General features: G+C 42.2%; 1 protein-coding gene across 1 annotated transcript in view; it reads left to right on the top strand.

Moving 5' to 3' along the window:
* LOC109892602 (teneurin-1) overlaps positions 1-25,369 on the top strand; it is a 223,541-nt gene that overhangs the window by 176,176 nt on the left and 21,996 nt on the right. The window contains exon 23 of the mRNA XM_020485263.2: positions 23,570-23,724. Within this exon, the coding sequence (XP_020340852.1) occupies positions 23,570-23,724 (155 nt within the window). The remainder of the gene's footprint in view (positions 1-23,569; positions 23,725-25,369) is intronic.

The raw sequence follows: 25,369 nt of genomic DNA on the forward strand, positions 1-25,369 counted from the left end.
TGTGTGGATGTATTGAGATGGATGGTGTGTGTTTTTTGGTGTTTAGGAAAGTGTGGCATTAAATGAGTGAGAAAGGAAATGGTTGCATATCCCAGAACCAATGTATGTCTGTGAACAGGTGTCGTGAGAGAGCTTTCAATTCTGTGCAGATGAGGGATATACGTTTTATAATTAATTATACATCTTATTTATTATCCTATCATGGTGGAACAGCATTTAAAAATAAATGATACACCTAATTTATTTATTGTCCTATCATGGGGAACTACATTTTTAAAATAAATTCTACATATATAATTTATTTATGGTCCTACACTACCGTACAAAGGTTTGGGGCCAATTAGAAATGTCCTTGTTTTTGAAAGAAAAGCAATTTTTTCGTCCATTAAAATAACATAAAATTGATCAGAAATACAGTGTAGACATTGTTAATGTTGTAAATGACTATTGTAGCTGGCAGTGTTTTTTATGGAATATCTACATAGGTGTACAGAGGCCCATTATCAGCAACCATCACTCCTGTGTTCCAATGGCACGTTGTGTTAGCTAATCCAAGTTTATCATTTTAAAAGGCTAATTGATCATTAGAAAACCCTTTTGCAATTATGTTAGCACAGCTGAAAACTGTTGTCCTGATTAAAGAAGCAATAAAACTGGCCTTCTTTAGACTAGATGAGTCTCTGGAGCATCAGCATCTGTGGGTTTGATTACAGGCTCAGAATGGCCAGAAACAAAGGACTTTCTTCTGAAACTCATCAGTCTATTCTTGTTCTGAGAAATGAAGGCTATTCCATGCGAGAAATTGCCCAGAAACCAAGGATCTTGTACAATGCTGTGTACTACTCCCTTCACAGAACAGCGCAAAATGGCTCTAACCAAAATAGAAAGAGGAGTGGGAGGCCCCAGTGCACAACTGAGCAAGAGGACAAGTACATTAGAGTGTCTAGTTTGAGAAACAGACACCTCACAATTCCTCAACTGGCAGCTTCATTAAATAGTACCCGCAAAACACCAGTCTCAACATCAACAGTGAAGAGGCGACCCCGGGATGCTGGCCTTCTAGGCAGAGTTGCAAAGAAAAAGCCATATCTCAGACTGGCCAATAAAAAGAAAAGATTAAGATGGGCAAAAGAACAGACACTTGACAGAGGAACTGTCAACTGCATCCTGGAGTTTCCTCTTCACTGTTGAACACTGTTGTTCAGAGGAGCTAGCCAACAACACAGCTAACACAATCACTTCAAACTGAAGATGGAAAGACTGCAAACTAGCTGCACTTTGTTTTGTTTTACCTTTTTCCAATTGATATTTCTTTGTATATATCCATAAAAATAATGCCAGCAGATTCATGATTTCGGAGAGACTATCAATGCACAAGGCGAGACCCAGATGGTTGGAGTCTTACAATGTTTATTAATCCAAAAAGGGGTAGGCAAGAGAACAGGCAAAAGGTTGTGGACAGGCAAAAGGTCAAAACCAGTTCAGAATCCAATAGGTACCGAAGGGCAGGCAGATTCAAGGTCAGGGCAGGCAGGATGATCAGGAAGGCAGGAAAGTAGTCCAGAGTCAGGCAGTGGTCAGAACCGGGAAGTCTAGCAAATGAGAATAGAAAAGGAGTACGGGGAAAAACACACTGGTTGACTTCACTAAACATACAAGATGAACTGGCACAGAGAGACAGGAAACACAAGGATAATACACTGAGGAAAATAAGCAACACCTGGAGGGGGTAGGCAATGACAGGGACAGATGAAACAGATCAGGGCGTGACAGAGACAGACAGCAAGGTTTTTCAAATCTCCGCTGTTGAAAACTAAATGTTAGTCTAAAAGAAATGTGAGACAATGTGTAGCTGCTTTTTATAGTGGAGATCAAGTTTATAAATTGCTTAGCTGGGCTGATGAGACAGTGGATTGTGCAGTCAGGTGGAACAGAGTAAATATGCATTTTAACATCAAATATTTAGCTGGTGGTAACTTAGACACCAGCTGGAATGCAGGTTTAACCAATCCGCATTCAAGATTAGACCCACCTGTTGTACAGAACCAGTCAAAAGTTTGGACACACCTACTCATACCTGGGTTTTTCTTTATTTTTACTATTTTCTACATTGTAGAATAATAGTGAAGACATCAACACTATGAAATAACACATATGGAATCATATAGTAACCAAAACAAGTGTTAAACAAATCCAAATATATTTTATATTTGAGATTTTTCAAAGTAGCCACCCTTTGTCTTGATGACAGCTTTGCACACGCTTGGCATTTTCTCAACCAGCTTCATGAGGTAGTCACCTGGAATGCATTTCAATTAACAAGTGTGCCATGTTCAAAGTTATTTTGTGGAATTTCTTTCCTTCGTAATGCATTTGAGCCAATCAGTTATGTTGTGACAAGGTAGGGGTGGTATACAGAAGATAGCCCTATTTGGTAAAAGACCAAGTCCATATTATAGCAAGAACAGTTCAAATAAGCAAAGAGATTACAACAGTCCATCATTACTTTAAGACATGAAGTTCAGTCATTGCGGAACATTTCAACAACTTTTCATGTTTCTTCAAGTACAGTCGCAAAAACCATCAAGCACTATGGTGAAACTGGCTCTCATGAGGACTGCTACAGGAAAGGAAGACACAGAGTTACCTGCACCTCAGATTGCAGCCCAAATAAATGCAAATAAGTAACAGACACATCAAATGTTCAGAAGAGACTGCTTGAATCAGGCCTTCACGGTCAAATTTCTGCAAAGAAACCACTACTAAAGGACACCAATAAGAAGAGACTTGCTTGAACAAGAAACACGAGCAATGGACATTAGACCATTGTAAATCTGTCCTTTTGGTCTGATGCGTCCAAATTTGAGATTTTTGTATCCAACCGCCGTGTCTCTGTGAGACACAGAGTCGGTGAACGGATGATCTCTGCATGTGTGGTTCCCACTGTGAAGCATGGAGGAGGAGGTGTGAGGGTGCTTTGCTGGTGACACTGTCAGTGATTTGTTTAGAATTCAAAGCACATTTAACCTCCATGGCTACCACAACATTCTATAGCGATACACCATCCCATCTGTTTTGCGCTTAGTGGGACTGTCATTTGTTTTTCAACAGGACAATGACCCAAAACACACCTCCAGGCTGTGTAAGAGCTATTTGACCAAGAAGGAGAGTGATGGAGTGCTGCATCAGATTACCTGGCCTCCATAATCACCCGACCACAACCCAATTGCGATGGTTTGGGATGAGTTGGACCGCAGAGAGAAGGAAAAGCAGCCAGCAAGTGCTCAGCATATGTGGGAACTCCTTCAAGACTGTTGGGAAAGCATTCCAGGTGACTACCTCATGAAGCTGGTTGAGAGAATGCCAAGAGTTTGCAAAGTTGTCATCAAGGCAAGGGTGGCTACTTTGAATACACTTTTTTGGTTACTACTTGACTCCATATGTGTTATTTCATAGTTCTGATGTTTTCACTATTATTCTACAACCCTTGAATGAGTAGGTGTTTCCAAACTTTTGACTGTTACTGTATAATTAAGTGATAATGCCTGAGAAGCCAGCGTTTGAAGGATATATTGGCACTGGGGTTGTTAGGCCCGAGACGAATTTGAGGGCCGGCAAATCATGCCAATTGTTCCTCCAAACACAGGCTTTGAGGGGATTATCACTTTTATACAGTGGGCTGCCAACATATTCAAATAATGATTGGCAGATTTTCATTTAAAAGATTATTTTGATTAATTTATTCATACTATTTCATCCTTCCACAAGATATAGTCCCGACACAAATCTAGGGTTGCTACCCGAGCTGGCTGGTTGTTCGCTCCCAGTCGTTCAGTCTTGTTGTTCTGTATCTATGGGTGCGTCCCAGTTGCTTGTTCAAAATGTTCCTTTGCCAAACTGGCTGGCAACATTCTTATCTCTCGCTTGCTAGCTAGCCAAATACGGCTAATTTACAGTCACATCAAAAAGTGCAGCCAGAATAACAGTAAAGTAACTGCATTTGCATTTGTTTAAGTTGTTTTCAGTGACATTTATTTGGATACATCCTTAACAATGAGCTAATGAGGCGCGATTTCACCTGGCATAGAAAATGTGCTCACTCATCAGAACACTGTTGTTCAGAGGAACTAGCTAACAAGACCGCTAACACAATCACTTCAAACTGAAGCTGGACAGACTCAAAATTATCTGCACTTCATTTCATTTGACCTTTTTTCAATTTACATTTCTTTGTATATATCCATAAAAATGCCAGCTGATTCATGATTTAGACTGGCTGAGAAATGCCTGTCTGTCTCGTCATGACGCGTTCATTCCTATGGGACAGCAGGAGATCAAATTTGAATATTGAAACAATGTTGCAAATGTCGAGAGACAGACAGCAAGGTTTATACAAATCTCCACTGTTGAAAACTAAATCTTAGTCTAAAGAAATGTGAGATAATCTCTTGATGCTTTTTTATAGTGGAGATCAAGTTTATAGATTGCTTGGATGGGCTGATGAGACAGTGGATTGCGCAGTTAGAAGGAACAGAGTAAATAGGCTTTTTAACATCCTAGATTTAGCTGGTAGTAATTTGTGAAATAGACACTGGCTGGAGTGCGGTTTTAACCAATCAGCATTCAGGATTAGACCCACCCGATTAGACCACCTGATTAGACCCACCTGTTCTGACGACTAGATGGTGCTGTTCCTACTATTAGGTGATTTATTTTTTACGTAAAATGTATAGTTCACCCAAATTACAAAATTACATATTGGTTTATTTAAGCAGTCTATGGACAACGTATGATGCCCATGCTTTGGTTTTGTTTACCTGGCCACTGTTTCAAATAGGGGTCGTTGTTCTTTAAAAAAGAAACTTGGTCTATTGGTCTATTGGTCAGAACTTGGTAATATTAGGCTGTAGGATGGAACATAAATCAAACAATTTAAAACTCGTTCAGGATTGGTGGGTCCCCTGTGGGACGGTTGAGCTAACGTAGGCTAATGCGATTAGCATGTGGTTGTAAGTAACAAGAAAACTTCCCAGGACATAGACATATCTGATATTGGCAGAAAGCTTAAATTCTTGTTAATATAACTGCACTGTCCAATTTACAGTAGCTATTACAGTGAAAGAATACCATGCTATTGTTTGAGGAGAGTGTACAGTTCTGAACTGTGCACAAGTTATTAATAAACAAATTAGGCACATTTGGGTAGTCTTGATACAAAATTTAGAACAGAAATGCAATGGTTTATTGGATAAGTCTGAAATTTTGCTCATAACCTGCTGCCATCTAGTGGCCAAAATCTAAATTGCACCTGGGCTTGAATAATACGTTATGGCCTTTCTCTTGCATTTCAAAGATGATGGTAAAAAATATATATATAAATAAATGGTTGTTTTTTTCTTTGTATTATCTTTGACCAGATCTAATGTGTTATATTCTCTGACATCCCTCTCACATTTCCACAAACTTCAAAGTGTTTTCCTTCAAATGGTACCAAGAATATGCATATCCTTGCTTCAGGCGGTTATATTTGGGTATGTCATCTTAAGCGAAAATTGAAAAAATGTGACCGATCCTTATTAAATGACAAATATCTCTGAAAAGGGGGGGGGTCAACAAATTCACTGGGAGTACTTTACATAGGATAAAGAAACAATACTCTGAGCCGCAGCTAAACATCAGAAACAATTTCAGACCAATCTGAGATGGTGGGTGTTGAAATCCTCTTTCTTGTGCTTTTGAAGGGGGAATGACCCCCCTTCAACGTACAGGCCTTTACAGGACTGTTTCAACAACATGTGACACGGTCCCCGGTCCCATGCAGCCAGTTTATTATTATTTTTGTGTGTGTTTTGTTGTCACATGGGAGTAAATGATGACAGCCAAATCAAAATAAAGATGTTACTGTAAAACCATGACGAGTGATGAAACTGTTCCTAAATCAGGGCACCCAGGCTGGGAGGGAGCAGAATAGTGTATTGCTAACAGGATTTAAGTGTGTCATGGCTTACAGATCTGCAACGGTAGGTGAGAGGAAGAGAGGCTGCGGTACTCCACGGCGTGGCATTAACCTTCAGGAATAATGGGTATTACTGGCTGTCACAGATACAGATGCAGTCATTCTGAAGCAGCTGCAGTCCATACATGCACTACTGTTTGGGCCTTCATTGATATTGATGTTGTATTGACACTCTCCTCAGTCCCACGGGTTTTGCAGTGTCCCCAGAAGCACATAAAACATTAGAACTATTAATTATAATAGCTCCCTGAACCATGAAACCACAACATCAGTTCATCACTGTCAGCTCAGCCAGCCTTGGATTTATCCTCATTTTGTGCATCCTGCTGAATTACGTTGTGTTGCATAAATAGGACACTAAGAGAAAGGGCTTTGGATTATGCGTTTTTATGCCAACTATACTCTTAACTCGTCTGGCTATACTATTAACAGGCAGTATTACATTTAGTAAATTGTGTTAGGTTGTTTTTTTTGTTATACAATCATCTTCACTTCCCCAATGTGTCATAATCAAAGTCGTTTTGTTTTATGGATCATTCTTTGAGGACATATAGGGGTGTGATTAAATCAGTGAAAACTATTTGTACAGCCACGATCAAAATCAAGGAAACTGTCAGGTCAATTGCAATGCGCAAAAACAGGGGTAGTAATAACATCAGATTATTCTTTGTCTGAGAAAGAGGTGTTTTACTAACCATGCCACACACAGTAATGAGGCTGATGCAACAGATCAGACCTTTTAGCTTAAAATGTTGATTCAGTTTCGCAAGAAATTTCATGAGACAAATATCTGTTTGAAATTAAGAAAGAGGGGAGATCTAAAGTTACATCCTCTAACATGGGTTGCTAATATGACTAAGATTATGTCTTTGGCTGCTGGAAAATAAAATAATGTTGATTTGAAAAACCATAGAACACGAGAAAAAGTATTTTTTCAATGGTGTGTCTATAAAATAATTTTCTCAACATTTCTATGGTTATATTTTTGGCTAGGCTACTTTGAAACAAGGTAAGACATGTCTCATAAAATGACAATAAAGTTAATGGTTATATAATTTCAAACTGCCTCCGCTCAGATTTAAGTCAGGTGATGAGCGGTGTGCGCTACTGTCCTTCGCTCAGGTCTTTTGACCATTTGATCTGAATGAACCGTACCTCCAGTATGTCGACAGAATCAAGCCTTTATCCTTCATTATATTTGTCAAATATGACTGGTGTTTAGCCTATATTTATGTAATTAAAAGTCTCATTAAAGCTTGGCTACATTTTCCTCTTCCTCATGTCAGCATCTGTTTGGACATGAGGCTGTAGGCCAATATGCATATCACTTACACTATGACGTCTAGGCTTTTTTATTTAGGTACTTGAGAAATAGATTTAAATATTATTCCAATGTTGGCCTCTCTGGTCAAATTCTGATCTGAGTATAATTGTTTGACATTGTGATATTTGTGTGATTTATTCTTCTTGACTTGTCCCGGACAAGAGGACAAGCGTTAATGTGGAGACCTGGGTTTATTTTAATGTAGCCATGTGAGGCTGATGAATGGCTCAGACATGATGAGATGACACTCCAGATGGGGATGGATTAGTTGGTCTGTCGCTCATAACAACAGCGAAATTGAGATCAATCCATTCCCCCTGGTGAATAGATTCCCATGTTGTTACGGTAACTGCAAATACTACATTGTTCCACCTGCAAGCGACTGTGTACTGTACAAGCTAATGTTCCACTTGGCCTGAATAGAAATACGTTGTATTAATGTGTGGATTTTTTTATTAGTAATTTGTATGCTTTTGGTGATGATGGTTGGCAGGATTGTTGTGACTAGGACTAGATGTTGTTAGATCTGGCATACAGAGGAAAGGTGCTGTCTATTTGCAGTTTGATATAATAAACACACTTTGCCAGAGCACCTCACACAGTAATGATGTATTATTATTCTTTAGAACAATGCTTTAAAATAACCCTGACCTTTAGCCCAGCACTTGTGAAGGGTTATTTTTTTTTAGCTCCTTAAGACAGCCTGAGGGAGAAGCTAGATTATGAAAGATGACATTGGCACACTTTTTGCTAAATCAAGCAGTGAATCAATTAGGTGTGTTGGCGGGTCTTTAGTTGATGCTCTGTCATTGTCACACAGATTGTGAGTCTTCCTTCATCAGCTTGTCAGCCTTTCTGATTGACAGGAGAGGGTGTGAATAATGTAGGCAGATGCCTTTAATTTCATTTTTGAATGGTAAAGAGGCCTTGCATTGCCAAGTTAATGTAACACACAAAGACGTTTTCTAATTAGTATATGGGTTCATGTTATTTTCTTATGCATGTATTAGTAATATGCATGGCCTGCTGGTCTTGTGTATATCAAATGTTTTTGCTATTGGTTGAAGTAAGGAGATTGGAATATGGTTTAAATATGTGCAAGGCCAAATCTTTCTTCAGGGTTTTAAAACATTGTGATCGTGAAGCAACTTTTATGAGTTGATGTTTCCAAAGGAACCAGACTGAGCCTAGGTGTAAAAGTAGAGGGAATAAACAAAGTGGATGGCAAGCGGTACCGGAGCGCCAAGTCTAGGTCCAAAAAGCTTGTTAACAGCTTCTACCCCCAAGAAATAAGACTCCCGAACAGCTAATCAAATGGCTACCCAGACTATTTGCATTGCCGTCACCCTCCCCCCCCCCCCTCTTTTACGCTGCTACTACTCTGTTTATTATCTATGCATACCCTGTACATATTACATCAAATACCTCGACCAACCTGTGCCCCCGCACATTGACTCTGTACTGGCTCCTGAGTGGCGCTGCATCTCAGTGCTAGAGGCGTCACTCAAATCCAGTTGGCCCAGCGTCGTCCGGGTTTGGCAGGTGAAGGCCATCATTGTAAATAAGAATTTGTTCTTAACTGACTTGTCTATATGAATAAAGGTTAAATACAAATTGTTTAAATAATAATATAGCCTCGCTACTGTTATTTTACTACTGCTCTTTAATTATTTTGATGTGTATTTTTTACTTAACACTTATTTTTCTTTAAACTGCATGTTGGTTAAGTAAGCATTTCCCTGTTGTATTTGGTGCAATTTGATTTGATTTGAAAAAGCTATTCTAACCAAGAGAACATCTGATATGCCATGAATAGCAACAGGTTAGGAGATGTTATTGTAAACGTGGTAGTTGTCATTGTAAACATGGGAACACATATTCATTCCGTTGTTATATAACCAGGGAACTGTAAAGTTCTGAGGGTATTGATTGGTAGAACATATTAAAGTGTAAGCCAACAGACAGGAAACCGATAGACTGAACAAGGATGAGGTAGCGACTGACTGTCGTGGTTGGAACTTAAACATGGATAGGCAGTAATGTAGACTGGCTACTTCTTAAACCGAGTTCAAGTCTATCCATTAGATAATGCATATCCAATGATCACTGGCGTAACACACACCCCTGCAAGGCAGGGAGGCCCACAGGTAGGAAATTACCTTTAAAAATGCAAAATTCTCTCAGCCTCTACAAAATGTGTAGAATGGCATGAGATGAACTATAAAATACACATTTTTCTCCCTGCCCTTTGGCAGTATGTGTAGCATTGCATGAAATGAGCTTTAAAACAGAAACAAAAGTTCTCAACATCATGGCAAAATGTGTAGAATAGCTTGATATTAGCTATAAAACTGCACATTTTTTTATTTGCCCCATGGTGAAATGTGTGGAATTGTTCAGACCTTGCGGGTGGGGGGGTTATGGCAAGAAACTGCAGTATGCCACTGCCAGTGATATCCTGTTGCTTGATGCATCTTAGCAAGAAGAGGGCAGAATAAGTGGATTTTTCCAACAATTGTATACTGAGTGACTAGGGCTCTTAAGGATGAACAAATGCTTTTAAAGAAAGATAAGGTCATTGGCAGACTGATTCAAATGTCTGATAACCTGACACCAGGTCCACATGCTTCATAATAGTCTACTCAGAAAAAAATGAGCTTTTAGAAAGTTTTGCCCCCAAAAAATTAAGTTGCACACTTCTAAAATATATTTTCAATCAATACACTCTTGACCTTAAAGCAGTCGATGGTCCTCACCCCACGGAAATCTGAGAGTTGTTGTTTTCTGGTTTACTTGTTTGTTTACTTAATGCAATGTCATTTAGATGCAGTGTAGAGGGTCTGTAGTGTCTGCTAGAAATGTATCTGATTCTAACATTAGCAGCAGCTATCTTATCAAGCAGCATCTATGATGTGGTTAAACAAACATTGGATTTACTTCACTTTCAGTGGATTCATATTGACTGGAAATATGGTGACGAACCGATTACAAACAAAAAATAAATGCAACACATTGCGCATTGATTAAGTATTTTCAATCTAGAGAGAGTGCTTGGCCATGAAATAGATGTAGATGTGTTTTTCTTCTTGATTATCCATAAAAAGGTCTCCCAGAAGTAGGTCAACCACTAGGTTCCGTAGAGTATCTGGCAACACGTTGCCTCAAGTGGGCCACAATGTACTGTAAACAAATTGGTATCAATAATACTCCCTCCTTGTATTCCATTGTACAATAGCAGTAGTGGTAGTAGTAGTGTTTCAGGTGATATACTGTACCTCCCTTCCCAGTCTCAGAACACCAGTCACTTTAGCCCCCAGCATTATTCACCCAAAAAGAATGCCAAACCCTTTGAAAGCCCACACTGGATCTCAATATTTTTCAATAACAAAGGTGGGCGTTAGCTATACCAGATACACAGATCCCATGGTTTAGATTCAATGTGGCAGCGTGTCAAAGAAATTCATAAGCATTTTCCACCACGTTTGTGGCAGTTCTCAACTCAAACATATATGTCCAATTATCGACCTCCCGTGTGGTGCAGGAATCAAGCTGCCACACACGAAAGCCCTCTCCAGAGAGAACAAGAGCTGTCCGTACAATCATTGCATAGGACGTGTACACTCCACGTTATCAGTGCGAGACGGCATGGAGGCTGCCAGTGCTGTTTTAATGAGGAAGCATGCATGAAAGTGGCAGGAGCAGTCATCTGTGAACACACGTACGCTCAGGCAGGACCCACATATCAGTCTCTCTGATGTGGAGCAACTGGCTGTGGAAGCCAGGGAGCGGCACCAGGCACCCAGTCATCCAGGCATCCCAGGCAGACACATTGCAGCTTCCTCCAACCAGCACTGGCCAGGCTAGGCTGCCCTGGATATGTTGCGTTTTGCCCCAGCAGCAGGGACCAGAGATAGATCAGGGTCAAGAGCTTCTCCTCAAAATTAATGTTTTACCTTCTTTATTTTATTAAATACATTGGCCGAGGTATTAACGCTGGGTCAGACCTGGTGACTGGTCAATTCATCATTTTATTTCCCACCTTTTCCCCAGGGCATCCACCTAAGCTTGTGCTGTGAAATGTTACATGATACCCAGGGTAATAGCTTTGGACTCCTGGCATCTGAAGTAGCATTATTTTTGTCTGTGCCATAAATTATTTGGTCTATCTCGTTCAGCAGTGGATTTAACTCACCAGGCCGATGTTTGGGGGTCAAGGATTCAATGAGGTAACCTAGACATGATTAATTTACAGAAGGCTTAATCATATCTGGATGATTAATCTATTTAGCCCTACTTTTAGACCTCTCATATGCATAGGTATCAGGTAACAGTGTCAGTGTTCCATATATATTTTCTACCATAGAAAACGTATATTTGCATTTAAAATTATGCTTTGAATATATTTCACTATGACTAGACTATAAAAAAATATTGTGCGAACACTACAGCAATGCAACTACCACAAACAATATACCTGGTGTATAAGAGAGCTTTAAATATTAGACACAGTAAAAATTATCCCCCTACTTGTAACGGCGTTCTTCGTTTGTTGAAAGAGAGGACCGAAATGCAGCGTGGTGGTTAATCATGATCTTTAATGAAACAAATGACGGAACGATACATGAACTAACTAATAAATACAAAAAAAACAAACGGAACGTGAAACCTAATTACAGCCTATCTGGTGAAACTACACAAAGACAGGAACAATCACCCACGAAATACAAAGCGAACTCAGGCTACCTAAATACGGTTCCCAATCAGAGACAACGTGAATCACCTGACTCCTGATTGAGAACCGCCTCAGGCAGCCAAGCCTATACAACACCCCTAATCAGCCGCGATCCCAAATACTACAAACCCCAATACGAAATACAATAACATAAACCCCTGTCACACCCTGGCCTGACCAAAATATATAACGAAAACACAAAACACTATGACCAAGGCGTGACAGAACCCCCCCCCCCTAAGGTGCGGACTCCCGGACGCACCTCAAAACCATAGGGAGGGTCCGGGTGGGCGTCTGTCCATGGTGGCGGCTCCGGCTCGGGACGTGGACCCCACTTCATTAATGTCCTAGTTCCTCCCCTTAGCGTCCTGGGATAATCCACCCTCGCCGCCGACCATGGCCTAATAGTCCTCACCCAGAACCCCACTGGACTGAGGGGCAGCTCGTGGCTGAGGGGCAGCTCAGGACTGAGGCAGCTTGGGACTGAGGGGAAGCTCGGGACTGAGGGGCAGCTCGGGACTGAGGGGCAGCTCGGGACTGAGGGGAAGCCCAGTACTGAGAGGAAGCCCAGTACTGAGAGGAAGCCCAGTACTGAGAGGAAGCCCAGTACTGAGAGGAAGCCCAGGTAGGTAGTAGGCTCCGGTAGATCCTGGCTGGCTGGCGGATCTGGAAGATTCAGGTTGACTAGCAGATCTGGAAGATTCTGGTTGACTAGCAGATCTGGAAGATTCTGGTTGACTAGCAGATCTGGAAGATTCTGGTTGACTAGCAGATCTGGAAGATTCTGGTTGACTAGCAGATCTGGAAGATTCTGGTTGACTAGCAGATCTGGAAGATTCTGGTTGACTAGCAGATCTGGAAGATTCTGGTTTACTGGCAGATCTGGAAGATTCTGGTTTACTGGCAGATCTGAAAGAGTCTGGTTGACTGGCAGATCTGAAAGAGTCTGGTTGACTGGCAGATCTGGAAGAATCTGGTTGACTGGCAGATCTGGAAGAGTCCGGTTGACTGGCAGATCTGGAAGAGTCTGGTTGACTGGCAGATCTGGAAGAGTCTGGTTGACTGGCAGATCTGGAAGAGTCTGGTTGACTGGCAGATCTGGAAGAGTCTGGTTGACTGGCAGATCTGGAAGAGTCTGGCTGACTGGTGGATCCTGGCTGACTGGCGAATCCTGGCTGACTGGCGGATCCTGGCCGACTGGCAGATCCTGGCCGACTGGCACTACTGGCGGATCCTGGCCGACTGGCACTTCTGGCAGATCCTGGCTGACTGGCACTTCTGGCGGATCCTGGAAGACTGGTAGATCCTGGCTGACTGGTGGATCCTGGCTGACTGGCGGATCCTGGCCGACTGGCAGATCCTGGCAGATCCTGGCCGACTGGCACTACTGGCGGATCCTGGCTGACTGGCACTTCTGGCGGATCCTGGAAGACTGGTGGATCCTGGCAGACTGGTGGATCCTGGCTGACTGGTGGATCTAACTGATCCTGACAGACTGGCGACGCTGGGCAGACTGGCGGGGCTGGGCAGACTGGCGACGCTGGGCAGACTGGCGACGCTGGGCAGACTGGCGACGCTGGGCAGACTGGCGACGCTGGGCAGACTGGCGGCGCTGGGCAGACTGGCGATGCTGGGCAGACTGGCGGCGCTAGGCAGACTGGCGGCTCCTTGCAGACTGACAGCTCCTTGCAGACTGGCAGCTCCTTGCAGACTGGCAGCTCTGGCTGCTCTATGCAGACTGAGAGCTCTGGCTGCTTCATGCAGACTGACAGCTCTGGCTGCTCCATGTAGACTGGCTGCTTCATGCAGACTGGCAGCTCAGGCTGCTCCATGCAGACTGACAGCTCCAGCTGCTCCAAACAGGCGGGAGACTCCGGCAGCGCTGTAGAGGAGAAAGGCTCTGGCTGCGCTAAACAGGCGGGAGACTCCAGCAGCGCAGGAGAGGAGAAAAACGCTGGCTGCGCTGAACAGGCGGGAGACTCCGGCAGCGCAGGAGAGGAAAAAGGCTCTAGCTGCGCTAAACAGGCGGGAGACTCCGGCAGCGCAGGAGAGGAGGAAGGCTCTGGCTGCGCTAAACAGGCGGGAGAATCCAGCAGCGCTGTAGAGGAGGAAAGCTCTGGCAGCACTGAACAGGCGGGGCGCACTGAAGGCCTGGTGCGTGGTGCTGGTACTGGTGTTACTGGACCGAGGACACGTACAGGAAGCCTGGTGCGGGGAGCTGCTACCGGAGGGTTGGAGTGTGGAGGTGGCACAGGATGGGCTAGACCGTGAATGCGTACTGGAGATCTTGAGAGCAGTGCTGGCACAGGACGTGCAAGGCTAGGGGTGTGCACAGGAGGCCTGGTGCGTGAGGCTGGTACCAACTTCACCAGCCGACTAACACGCACCTCAGGACGAGTATGGAGTGCTAACCCAGGTGCCATCAAATCCCCAACATGTTCCGTCGGGCGAATTCCATGCAAAAAGCACCAACACAGCAACTCCCTCATTTCTCTCTCCTCCAATTTCCCCATTAACTCCTTCACAGTCTCTGTTTCGCTCACCTCCAACACCGGCTCTGGTTCTGGTCTCCTCCTTGGCTCCTCACGATAAACAGGGAGAGTTGGCTCAGGTCTATCTCCTGACTCAGCCACTCTCCCTCTGAGCCCCCCCCCAATACATTTTTGGGGCTGCTTTTCGGGCTTCGCTCTGCGCCGCCGTGTCTGTTTCTCCAACTCCATTCACCTATAGCCTTATTCGCACTGCTCTAGCGAATCCCAGGCGGGCTCCTGCACTCTCTCTGGGTCGGCCGCCCACCTGTCGATTTCTTCCCATGTCGTATACTCCATGCCATTGCTGTCCATAACGTCCACCAAAATATATAACGAAAACACAAAACACTATGACCAAGGCGTGACACTACTGTTATCCTAAAGTTACTCTCAATATGTGGAAACTGGAGAAGACCTGAGGTAGTAGTGGTCAATACTTCCATCACCAGCATCCCACAAATCAAAAGAAGTGGTTAGATTTGCTCCAACCCAGCATTTCTAGTATTCCTGCCTCTAAAACTGGAACTAATCCTCATATCCAACATGTGAGGGTAGCCAACCACTTCCACCACGCTCACCCTCAACACGGGGGCCCCTCAGGCATGTGTGCTTAGTCAACTCCTGTGTGGTAGAAAAATTACATCTTTACCTGATTAATATGATATTAATGGTTAACAATTAATATTTAACTAATAGTAAGACATTTCTGTCCTACTAGTGTCTGTGTTTTTATGGTCTCCACTCTAGTTCCCTGCAGCTAATCTGGGCGTATGGTCACTAGAGATTGCATTATATTGACAAGAATGTATTTTACTAGAGATAGTTTAGGAGTAGAACAATCCCTCATTGTCTCAAAATAATCCTTGTAACGGTGAACCTAAGCCAGGGTGGGGTTAAGACAACAACCCTGTGCAGATAACGACATGATGTACTCAGAGTTGCTTATGATGCCCTATTCTGCATGGGAGGGGTGGGACCAACCATGACTGAGCATTCTTAGTGTCAGCTATATAAAGAACTCTGCATTTGTGTAAAGGTTAGGCTACTCTGCCCAACAGTCAAGACTGTGGGGTTGACTAGTCTCATTATTACAATAATTAATCAATATTAAATAAAGATGATTGTTTGAAAAAATGACAAAGTCTCAGTACTCTCTGTTCACCCACGACTGCTTGGCCACGCACAACTCCAACATCATCAAGTTTACTGACGATCACTGATGGCGATGAGACTACAGGGAGGAGGAGTCTACAGGGAGTCTACAGGGAGGAGGTCAGAGACTTGGCAATGTGGTTCCAGGACAACAATCTCTCCCTCAACATCAGTAAGACCTAGAAGCTGATCGTGGACTACAGGAGAAATAGGGGAGAGCATGCCCACATCCACATCGATGGAGCTGAAGTCAACATGGCCTCAAAAGGTTCTACAGCTGCACCACTGAGAGCATCTTGACTGGCTGCATCACCACTTGGTATGGCAAATGCAGCACCCTTGACCACAAAGCACTACAGAACATCACTGGGGCCGAGCTCCCTGCCATCCAGGACCGTTATACCAGGCGGTGTCAGAGGAAGGCCTGAAAAATTGCCAAAGTCTCCAGCCATCAAAGCCATAGACTGTTCATTCTGCTACCGTCCGCAAACAGTAAGCGAGCATCAGTCATCGGACCGACAGGCTCCGAGACAGCTTCTGCCCCCAAGCAATAAGACTGCTAAATAGCCATAAGACTCCTAAATAGTTAATTAAATGGTTACCAAACTCTATCTGCACTTACCCTATCTTGCACTGACTCTATGCACACTCACGAGGCTAAATAGTGCCTTCTGAAATTATTCATACCCCTTGACTTACTCCACATTGTGTTGTGTTACAGCCTGAATTCAAAATTGATTAAATATATATTTTTACTCACCCATCTCCACACAATACCCCATAATGACAAAGTGAAACATGTGTTTGTACATTTTTACTAATGTATTGAAAATTAAATATTTAAATATCTAATTTACATAAGTTTTCACACCCCTGGGTCAATACTTTGTAGAAGCGCTTTTAAGTCTTTCTGGGTACGTCGCTAAGAGCTTCCCACACCTGGATTGTGCAGCATTTGCCCATTATTATTTTCAAAATTCTTCAAACTCTTTCATATTGTTTGTTGATCATTGCTAGACACCCATTTCCAGGTATTGCCATAGATTTTTAAGTAGATTTAAGTCAGAACTGTAACTTGGTCACTCAGGAACATTCACTGTCTTGTTAAGCAACTCCAGTGTAGATTTGTGTTAGGTTATTGTCCTGCTGAAATGTGAATTAATTTCCCAGTGTCTAGTAGAAAGCCGACAACCAGGTTTTCCTCTAGGATTTTGCCTGTGCTTAGCTCCATTATATTTATTTTCTATCCTGAAAAACTCCCCAGTCCTTAACGATTACAAGCATACACATAGCATGATGCAGCCACCACTATGCTTGAACATTTGGAGAGTGGTACTCAGTGATTATTTTAGATTTGCCCTAAACACTTGTATTTAGGACAAAAGGGTATTATCTTTCCACATGTTCTGCAGTATTACTTTAGTGCCTTGTTACCAACAGGGTGCATGTTTTGGAATATTTGTATTCTGTACAGGCTTCCTTCTTTTCACTCTGTCAATTAGGTTAGTACTGTGGAGTAACTACAATGTTGTTTTCTCCTATCACAACCATTCAACTCTGTAGCTGTTTTAAAGTCACTGTTGGCCTCATGGTGAAATCCCTGTGCAGTATCCTTCCTCTCCTGAACTTATTTAGGCTTGCCATAACAAAGGGGTTGAATACTTATTGACTCAAGACAATTCAGCATTTCATTTTTAATTAATTTGTAAAGATTTCGAAGAAAAAAAACGTAATTCCAAATTTGACATTATGGGGTATTGTGTGTCGGCCAGTGACACCAAATCTTAAATTCAGACTGTAACACAACAAAATGTGGAAAAATTCAAGGGTTGTGAATACTTTCTGATGGCACTGTACATACACACTCACACTACACTGACACTCTCACACAATACCCACACACATTCTCATGCATTACATACAAACGAACACACATACACTCACACACACATACACACACACTTTTACACTCCTCATATGCTGCTGCTACTCTGTTTTTTATTCTACTCTTATCTATCCTGATACCTATTCACTTTACCCTGCCTTTATGTAAATATCTACCTCAACTACCTTGTACCCCTGCACATTGATCTGGTACTAGTACTCACTGTATATAGCTGCACATTGATCATGTACTGGTACTCCATGTATATAGCTCCATTCTTGTGTATTTTGTGTTACTCGTGTTACTATTTTTCATTTTAAAACTCTGCATAGTTGGGAAGAGCTCGTAAGCAAGCATTTCACAATAAAGACTACACCCGTTGTATTCAGCACATGTGACAAATAAAGTTGTATTTGAAGTAAACATGTTGCCCAGCGTATTAACAGCTTCACCCCCAAGGTCACAGATACTTGCATTTACATTAAGCTGTTTTGTATTTTGGAATTTTAATTAGATAAAACTAAGATGAGTTCAAATGTACAATGGGGGTTTCTGCTCTGCTCTCTATTTCGGTACGCTCTCTGTTATTTGGGTTTCTGCTAGATGACACAGCTTTAAAGTCAGATTATATTTTGGGTATTAATTTAAGGTTGTGGTTAGGCATAAGGTTACCAATGTGGTTAAGGTTAGGTTTAAAATCCAATGTTAAGAAGTGAAATTGTTGAAATGGGCAGGGTTTAGCCATAATTTTGACTTTGTGGCTGTGTTAACTAGTGACAACCTGTTATTTGGTACACTATGAAGGGTATGACGGGACCACATCATGCATAATTAACTAGATGATGAGGGTGATATGTCATGCAATTAAGCTCAATGATGAGGTACAGTATGTCTCTATACAAGTAGTATTGAAGCTAATGTTGTTCGAACATGAGTATTTTGGTTGAAATATATGGATTCTTAAATTATGCATTTAGAGTTCTATTATTCATGGAAACATGTCTGGCAATCAGTTAAAAATATCATCTGCAGTATCTCTGTGTCTTAAACAGAATGAGCCCTTAAATTTGAGGATACAATGTTGTCAACTGTGGAGTTTGTTCAGACTGCTGAAATAGATTGTTAACATTTTCCAGGAAAGCCTAAACACACACAGCATCTGTAGGATTTCAGTTTCATCTTATTTCACTGTTGAAAGAAATGACTTTTAATTTGTTGGTTTCATCATTGATTGGTCAGAGGAGTGAGTCCAATCACCTGGTTTCTCAGGCCCTGACCAGAGTCTAAATGAGAGATAACTGGCAGCAGACAGACAGCGCCCCTGGAGGAGTTGGCTGGCCAGCCCTGATGTAAACACTGTGTGGACCTGGACACAAAACCAATAGGTTCAAGGCTAGTCCCATTCTCAGAGAAGCAGCCAACACAATGCCCTTTGGCCCACCAGGCTTACTAAGTGCCTGACTCAAACAGGATATCTCAACCTGACCTTGGGTGGTAGGGGGGCAGGTAGCCTAGTGGTTAGACTGTTGGGCCAGTAACCGAAATGTTGCTGGATTGAATCCCTGATATGACCAGGTAAGAATGTGTCGTTCTACCCACCAGGCTTACTAAGTGCCTGACCCAAACCGGATATCTCAACCTGATCTTGAGTGGTACAAGGATTGATGGCAGAATTGTTTTGTCAGGTTGTTCACACGAACATAGTAAAGAAGTCCATTCTATAGGCTCTCCATGCCAAGGCAATCCATTTACTGTGCTGTACCTCATAATTGTGTATTCCTGATAGACATGAAATGCACAACCATTGTAGGGGTGGCAGGTATCCTAGTGGTTAGAGCATTGGGCCAGCAACTGAAAGGTTGTTGGATCAAATCCCTGAGGTGACAAGGAAAAATCTGTTATTCTACCCCCAAGCAATGCAGTTAACCCACTGTTCCCTGGACACCACAGATGTAGATGTAAATTACAGCAGCTCCCTGCACCTCTCTGATTTAGAGAAGTTGGGTTAAATGTGTAAGACACATTTCAGTTGAATGCATTCAGTTGTACAACTGACTAGGTATTTGGCTGTTGTATGTCACAGCTGTTCATTTCAGCTCCCAAGCCTACATTGACGGTCTTAGTTGAAAACCTACACATACAGTACCAGTCAAAAGTGTGGAGACACCTACTTATTCAAGGCTTTTTCGAATTAAAACTATGAAATAACACATATGGAATCATGGAGTGACCAATTTTTTTTTTAAACAAATCAAAATACAGTGCCTTGCGAAAATATTCGGCCCCCTTGAACTTTGCGACCTTTTGCCACATTTCAGGCTTCAAACATAAAGATATAAAACTGTATTTTTTTGTGAAGAATCAACAACAAGTGGAACACAATCATGAAGTGGAACGACATTTATTGGATATTTCAAACTTTTTTAACAAATCAAAAACTGAAAAATTGGGCGTGCAAAATTATTCAGCCCCTTTACTTTCAGTGCAGCAAACTCTCTCCAGAAGTTCAGTGAGGATCTCTGAATGATCCCATGTTGACCTAAATGACTAATGATGATAAATACAATCCACCTGTGTGTAATCAAGTCTCCGTATAAATGCACCTGCACTGTGATAGTCTCAGAGGTCCATTAAAAGCGCAGAGAGCATCATGAAGAACAAGGAACACACCAGGCAGGTCCGAGATACTCTTGTGAAGAAGTTTAAAGCCGGATTTGGATACAAAAAGATTTCCCAAGCTTTAAACATCCCAAGGAGCACTGTGCAAGCGATAATATTGAAATGGAAGGAGTATCAGACCACTGCAAATCTACCAAGACCTGGCCGTCCCTCTAAACCTTCAGCTCATACAAGGAGAAGACTGATCAGAGATGCGGCCAAGAGGCCCATGATCACTCTGGATGAACTGCAGAGATCTACAGCTGAGGTGGGAGACTCTGTCCATAGGACAACAATCAGTCGTATATTGCACAAATCTGGCCTTTATGGAAGAGTGGCAAGAAGAAAGCCATTTCTTAAAGAGATCCATAAAAAGTGTTGTTTAAAGTTTGCCACAAGCCACCTGGGAGACACACCAAACATGTGGAAGAAGGTGCTCTGGTCAGATGAAACCAAAATTGAACTTTTTGACAACAATGCAAAACGTTATGTTTGGCGTAAAAGCAACACAGCTCATCACCGTGAACACACCATCCCCACTGTCAAACATGGTGGTGGCAGCATCATGGTTTGGGCCTGCTTTTCTTCAGCAGGGACAGGGAAGATGGTTAAAATTGATGGGAAGATGGATGGAGCCAAATACAGGACCATTCTGGAAGAAAACCTGATGGAGTCTGCAAAAGACCTGAGACTGGGACGGAGATTTGTCTTCCAACAAGACAATGATCCAAAACATAAAGCAAAATCTACAATGGAATGGTTCAAAAAATAAACATATCCAGGTGTTAGAATGGCCAAGTCAAAGTCCAGACCTGAATCCAATCGAGAATCTGTGGAAAGAACTGAAAACTGCTGTTCACAAATGCTCTCCATCCAACCTCACTGAGCTCGAGCTGTTTTGCAAGGAGGAATGGGAAATAATTTCAGTCTCTCGATGTGCAAAACTGATAGAGACATACCCCAAGCGACTTACAGCTGTAATCGCAGCAAAAGGTGGCGCTACAAAGTATTAACTTAAGGGGGGTGAATAATTTTGCACGCCCAATTTTTCAGTTTTTGATTTGTTAAAAAGGTTTGAAATATCCAATAAATGTCGTTCCACTTCATGATTGTGTCCCACTTGTTGTTGATTCTTCACAAAAAAAATACAGTTTTATATCTTTATGTTTGAAGCCTGAAATGTGGCAAAAGGTCGCAAAGTTCAAGGGGGCCGAATACTTTCGCAAGGCACTGTATATGTTATATTATTAGAAGTAGCCACCCTTTGCCTAGATGACCGCTTTGCACACTCACAACATTCTCTCAACCAGCTTCATGAGGAGTGTTTTTCCAACAGTCTTGAAGGAGTTCCACATATGCTGAGCACTTGTTGGCTGCTTTTCTGTCACTCGGTGGTCCAACTCATCCCAAATCATCTCAATTGGGTTGAGGTCGGGTGATTGTTTTGGCCGGGGTAGGCCGTCATTGTAAATAAGAATTTGTTCTTAACTGACTTGCCTCGTTAAATAAATAAAAATAAAAAAATGTGGGGGCCAGGTCATCTGATGCAGCACTCCATCACTCCTTCTGGTCAAATAGCCCTTACACAGCGTGGAGGTGTGTTGGGTTCGTTGTCCTGTTGAAAAACAAATGATAGTCCCACTAAGCTCAAACCAGATGGGATGGCGTATTGCTGCAGAATGCTTTGGTAGCCATGCTGGTAAAGTGTGTCTTGAATTATACATAAATCACAGACAGTTTCACCAGCAAAGCACCATCACACCTCCTCCTCCATGCTTCACGGTGGGAACCACACATGTGGAGATCATCCGTTGTCCTACTCTGTGTTTCACAAAGACACGGCAGTTGGAACCAAAAATCTCCAATTTGGACTCATCAGACCAAAGTACAGATTTACACCGGTCTAATGTCCATTGCTCATGTTTCTTGGCCCAAGCAAGTCTCTTCTTATTATTGGTTTCCTTTAGTAGTGGTTTCTTTGCAGCAATTCGACCATGAAGGCCTGATTCAAGCAGTCTTCTCTGAACAGTTGATGTTGAGATGTGTCTGTTACTTGAACTCTGTGAAGCATTTATTTGGGCTGCAATTTCTGAGGCTGGTAACTCTAATGAACTTATCCTCTGCAGCAGAGGTAACTCTGGGTCTTCCTTTTCTGTGGCAGTATTTGCGACTGCACTTGAAGAAACTTTCTGGATTGACTGACCTTCATGCCTTAAAGTAATGATGGACTGTCTTTTCTCTTTACTTATTTGAGCTGTTCTTGCCATAATATGGCTTTGGTCTTTTACCAAATTCACAACACCCTTTGAAACCTCAAAAGAGTATACTTTTTTATTAACATTTTACTTTGACCATATATTATTTTTTGCAGAGAAGGGACTCTGTTGTGTTGACTATTTTGTCATATTTTTCAATTAACACAATTACAGAGGATGCTCCTCAATGCATGCTGCAACTAGCCAAATTGTTGCCTTGAACCTTTTCAAACTTAAATTTCAGAATTGGTTTTAAGGATGTAAGCTCCTCTAAGACGATTAAAGCTGCCTCATTCATTGGGATTGGAGAGTGTTGGAGGAATGCGGCAGCCAGCAGCATGTGATCTGGAATCTGCATTGCTTTGTGAGCTCTAAAGACTCCCAACTTGCATTGCAAATCTCATCAAATAATACCCAGACACTTGATTAAATTAATTGGCTATTATTATCATGCAGCACACATCTCTGTGGGGAAAGGGGACTGATGACAGGGATAAAAGTAGTCACTCACTCCACCATGGAGCCAGGCTGTTCACCATAACAATGTGATGAGAGAGCGAATAGACTGCTGTTGCAATCTGTTACTCCTTAATGGGAGCTCTGTTTCAATACCATCTTGGTCCCGCTGTTCTTTGAAGGATTTTAGTTCATAATTCACTCTTTTTGAACAAACATGATTCAGACTCACTGTTGTCTACTGTAGGCTACAGTATAGGCATATTGTCCAATAAGGAATGAATGGGTGTATAAAGATGACATACAGCATTTCATTCTCTCCCTTTGAAGGTAGTTCAGTAATAATATGCCTATTTGATTGTTAGAAACAGCCTTTATCACAAGACTGGTCTCTTCCATAATGTCAAAGTCTGGTGAATGTTGTCATAAAGTGTCATCACATGTAATGTCAAGCTTATAATATTGTCAGAATAATCACATCTATGACAACAAAGTGTTACTGCTGTTTCTTTGATACTGAGCTGTGCGCTCATGCATTGTCTCTCCTTCCCCTTCAACAGGGATTGCAGTGGACAAGCAAGGATTAGTCTACTTTGTTGATGGAACCATGATTCGCAAGATCAATGGAAAAGGAATGATATCAACTGTCATTGGTTCCAATAGCCTGACTTCCACTCAGCCATTAAGTTGTGACGCCCGCATGGATATTTCACAGGTAAGATGACTAGAAGACACACACACACACACACACACTCACACACACAGTGAGCTAGGAATGTATGGTATCCCAAGCCTTGCATGTACATAGGGCAGTACTGGCAGACTGAATGGACAGAAAAGTATTTCAAAAGCAATTATTTACCCCTTATCTATGATTGATATCATCTTCTGGTTCCAAGGATCTTATCATGCAACGATTCCCTTTTAATCTATACACAGTCATATATAAGTAGCACAGTTAAGTCATCAATAAGTAATGTAGCAAAGCATTAAAACTGATATTAGCGATGAGCAATTAGACAATAATGTCCAAGAGAAAAAAAATAAACAAGTAAAGACAGATCTTTTATCTATCTGACCTATAAAAATGGAGAGGCCTGATATCGAGAATGAAATTTCCTTTGAGACGTTCCCGCCATGATTAACTGGCCTTAGCGGCTGAATGCTCCCTCTCAATGGAGAGTTTTATTCTTGCTCCTGTCCCTGCTCTCATGAGCAACTGAGGCCCAGACAGGGCATGGGATGCACCCTGACTCAGAGAGCAATTATTCTCAGCCCTCAGACCTTGCCATAGGAAACCATCTTTATCAGAGTGCAAATTAGGCTACACCATGACATTCAAGGGGTCGGCATGTGCACAGAATATTTTTAGCGGGCCTATAATAAAGGTCAAAATTCATTACCTTTTAATGTGGCATGAACACAACCAGTCATGATATTTTAATCTGATTGTCTAACAAATCACTTTAAAAAGTATGCTTCCTCTGCATGTTTGTCCACTCCAAAATAATTCCAGCATCCAAACTGCATGTACAGTGCATTCAGGAAATATTCAGACCCCTTGACTTTTTCCACATTTTGTTACATTAATGGATTACATTTTTTAAAATCCTAATAAATCTACACACAATACTCCATAATGACAAAGCGAAAAGAGGTTTTTAGAAATGTTTTCAAATATCTTAAAAATAAACAACAGAAATACCTTATTTGCATAAGTATTCAGACCCTTTGCTATGAGACTCGAAATTGAGCTCAGGTGCATCCTGTTTCCATTGATCATCCTTCTGCTGTTTTTACAACTTGATTGGAGTCCACCTGTGGTGAATTCAATTGATTGGACATGATTTGGAAAAGCACACACCTGTCTATATACGGTCCCTTGACAGTGGATGTCAGAGCAAAAACCAAGCCATGAGGTCGAACGAATTCTCTGTAGAGCTCCGAGACAAGATTGCATCAATGCACAGATCTGGGGACGGGTACCAACACTTTCTGCAGCATTGATGGTCCCCAAGCACACATTGGCATCCATCATAATTTTAAATGGGAGAAGTTTGGAACCACCAAGACTCTTCCTAGAGCTGACCACCCAGCCAAGCTGAGCAATCCGGCTCCCAAGTGGCGCAGCGGTCTAAGGCACTGCATCTCAGTGCTAGAGGCGTTACTACAGACTCTGGTTCGATTCCAGGCTGTATCACAACTGGTCGTGATTGGGAGTGCCATAGGGCGGTGCCCAGCGTCGTTGGGGTTTGGCCGGGTTCGGCAGTCATTGTAAATAAGAACTTGTTCTTAACGGACTTGCCTAGTTAAATAAAGGTTCAATAAACTATTTAATTGGAGGAGAAGGGCCTTGGTCA

This window comes from Oncorhynchus kisutch, linkage group LG6, assembly GCF_002021735.2.
Source record: "Oncorhynchus kisutch isolate 150728-3 linkage group LG6, Okis_V2, whole genome shotgun sequence".
NCBI classification, from domain to species: Eukaryota; Metazoa; Chordata; class Actinopteri; order Salmoniformes; family Salmonidae; genus Oncorhynchus; species Oncorhynchus kisutch.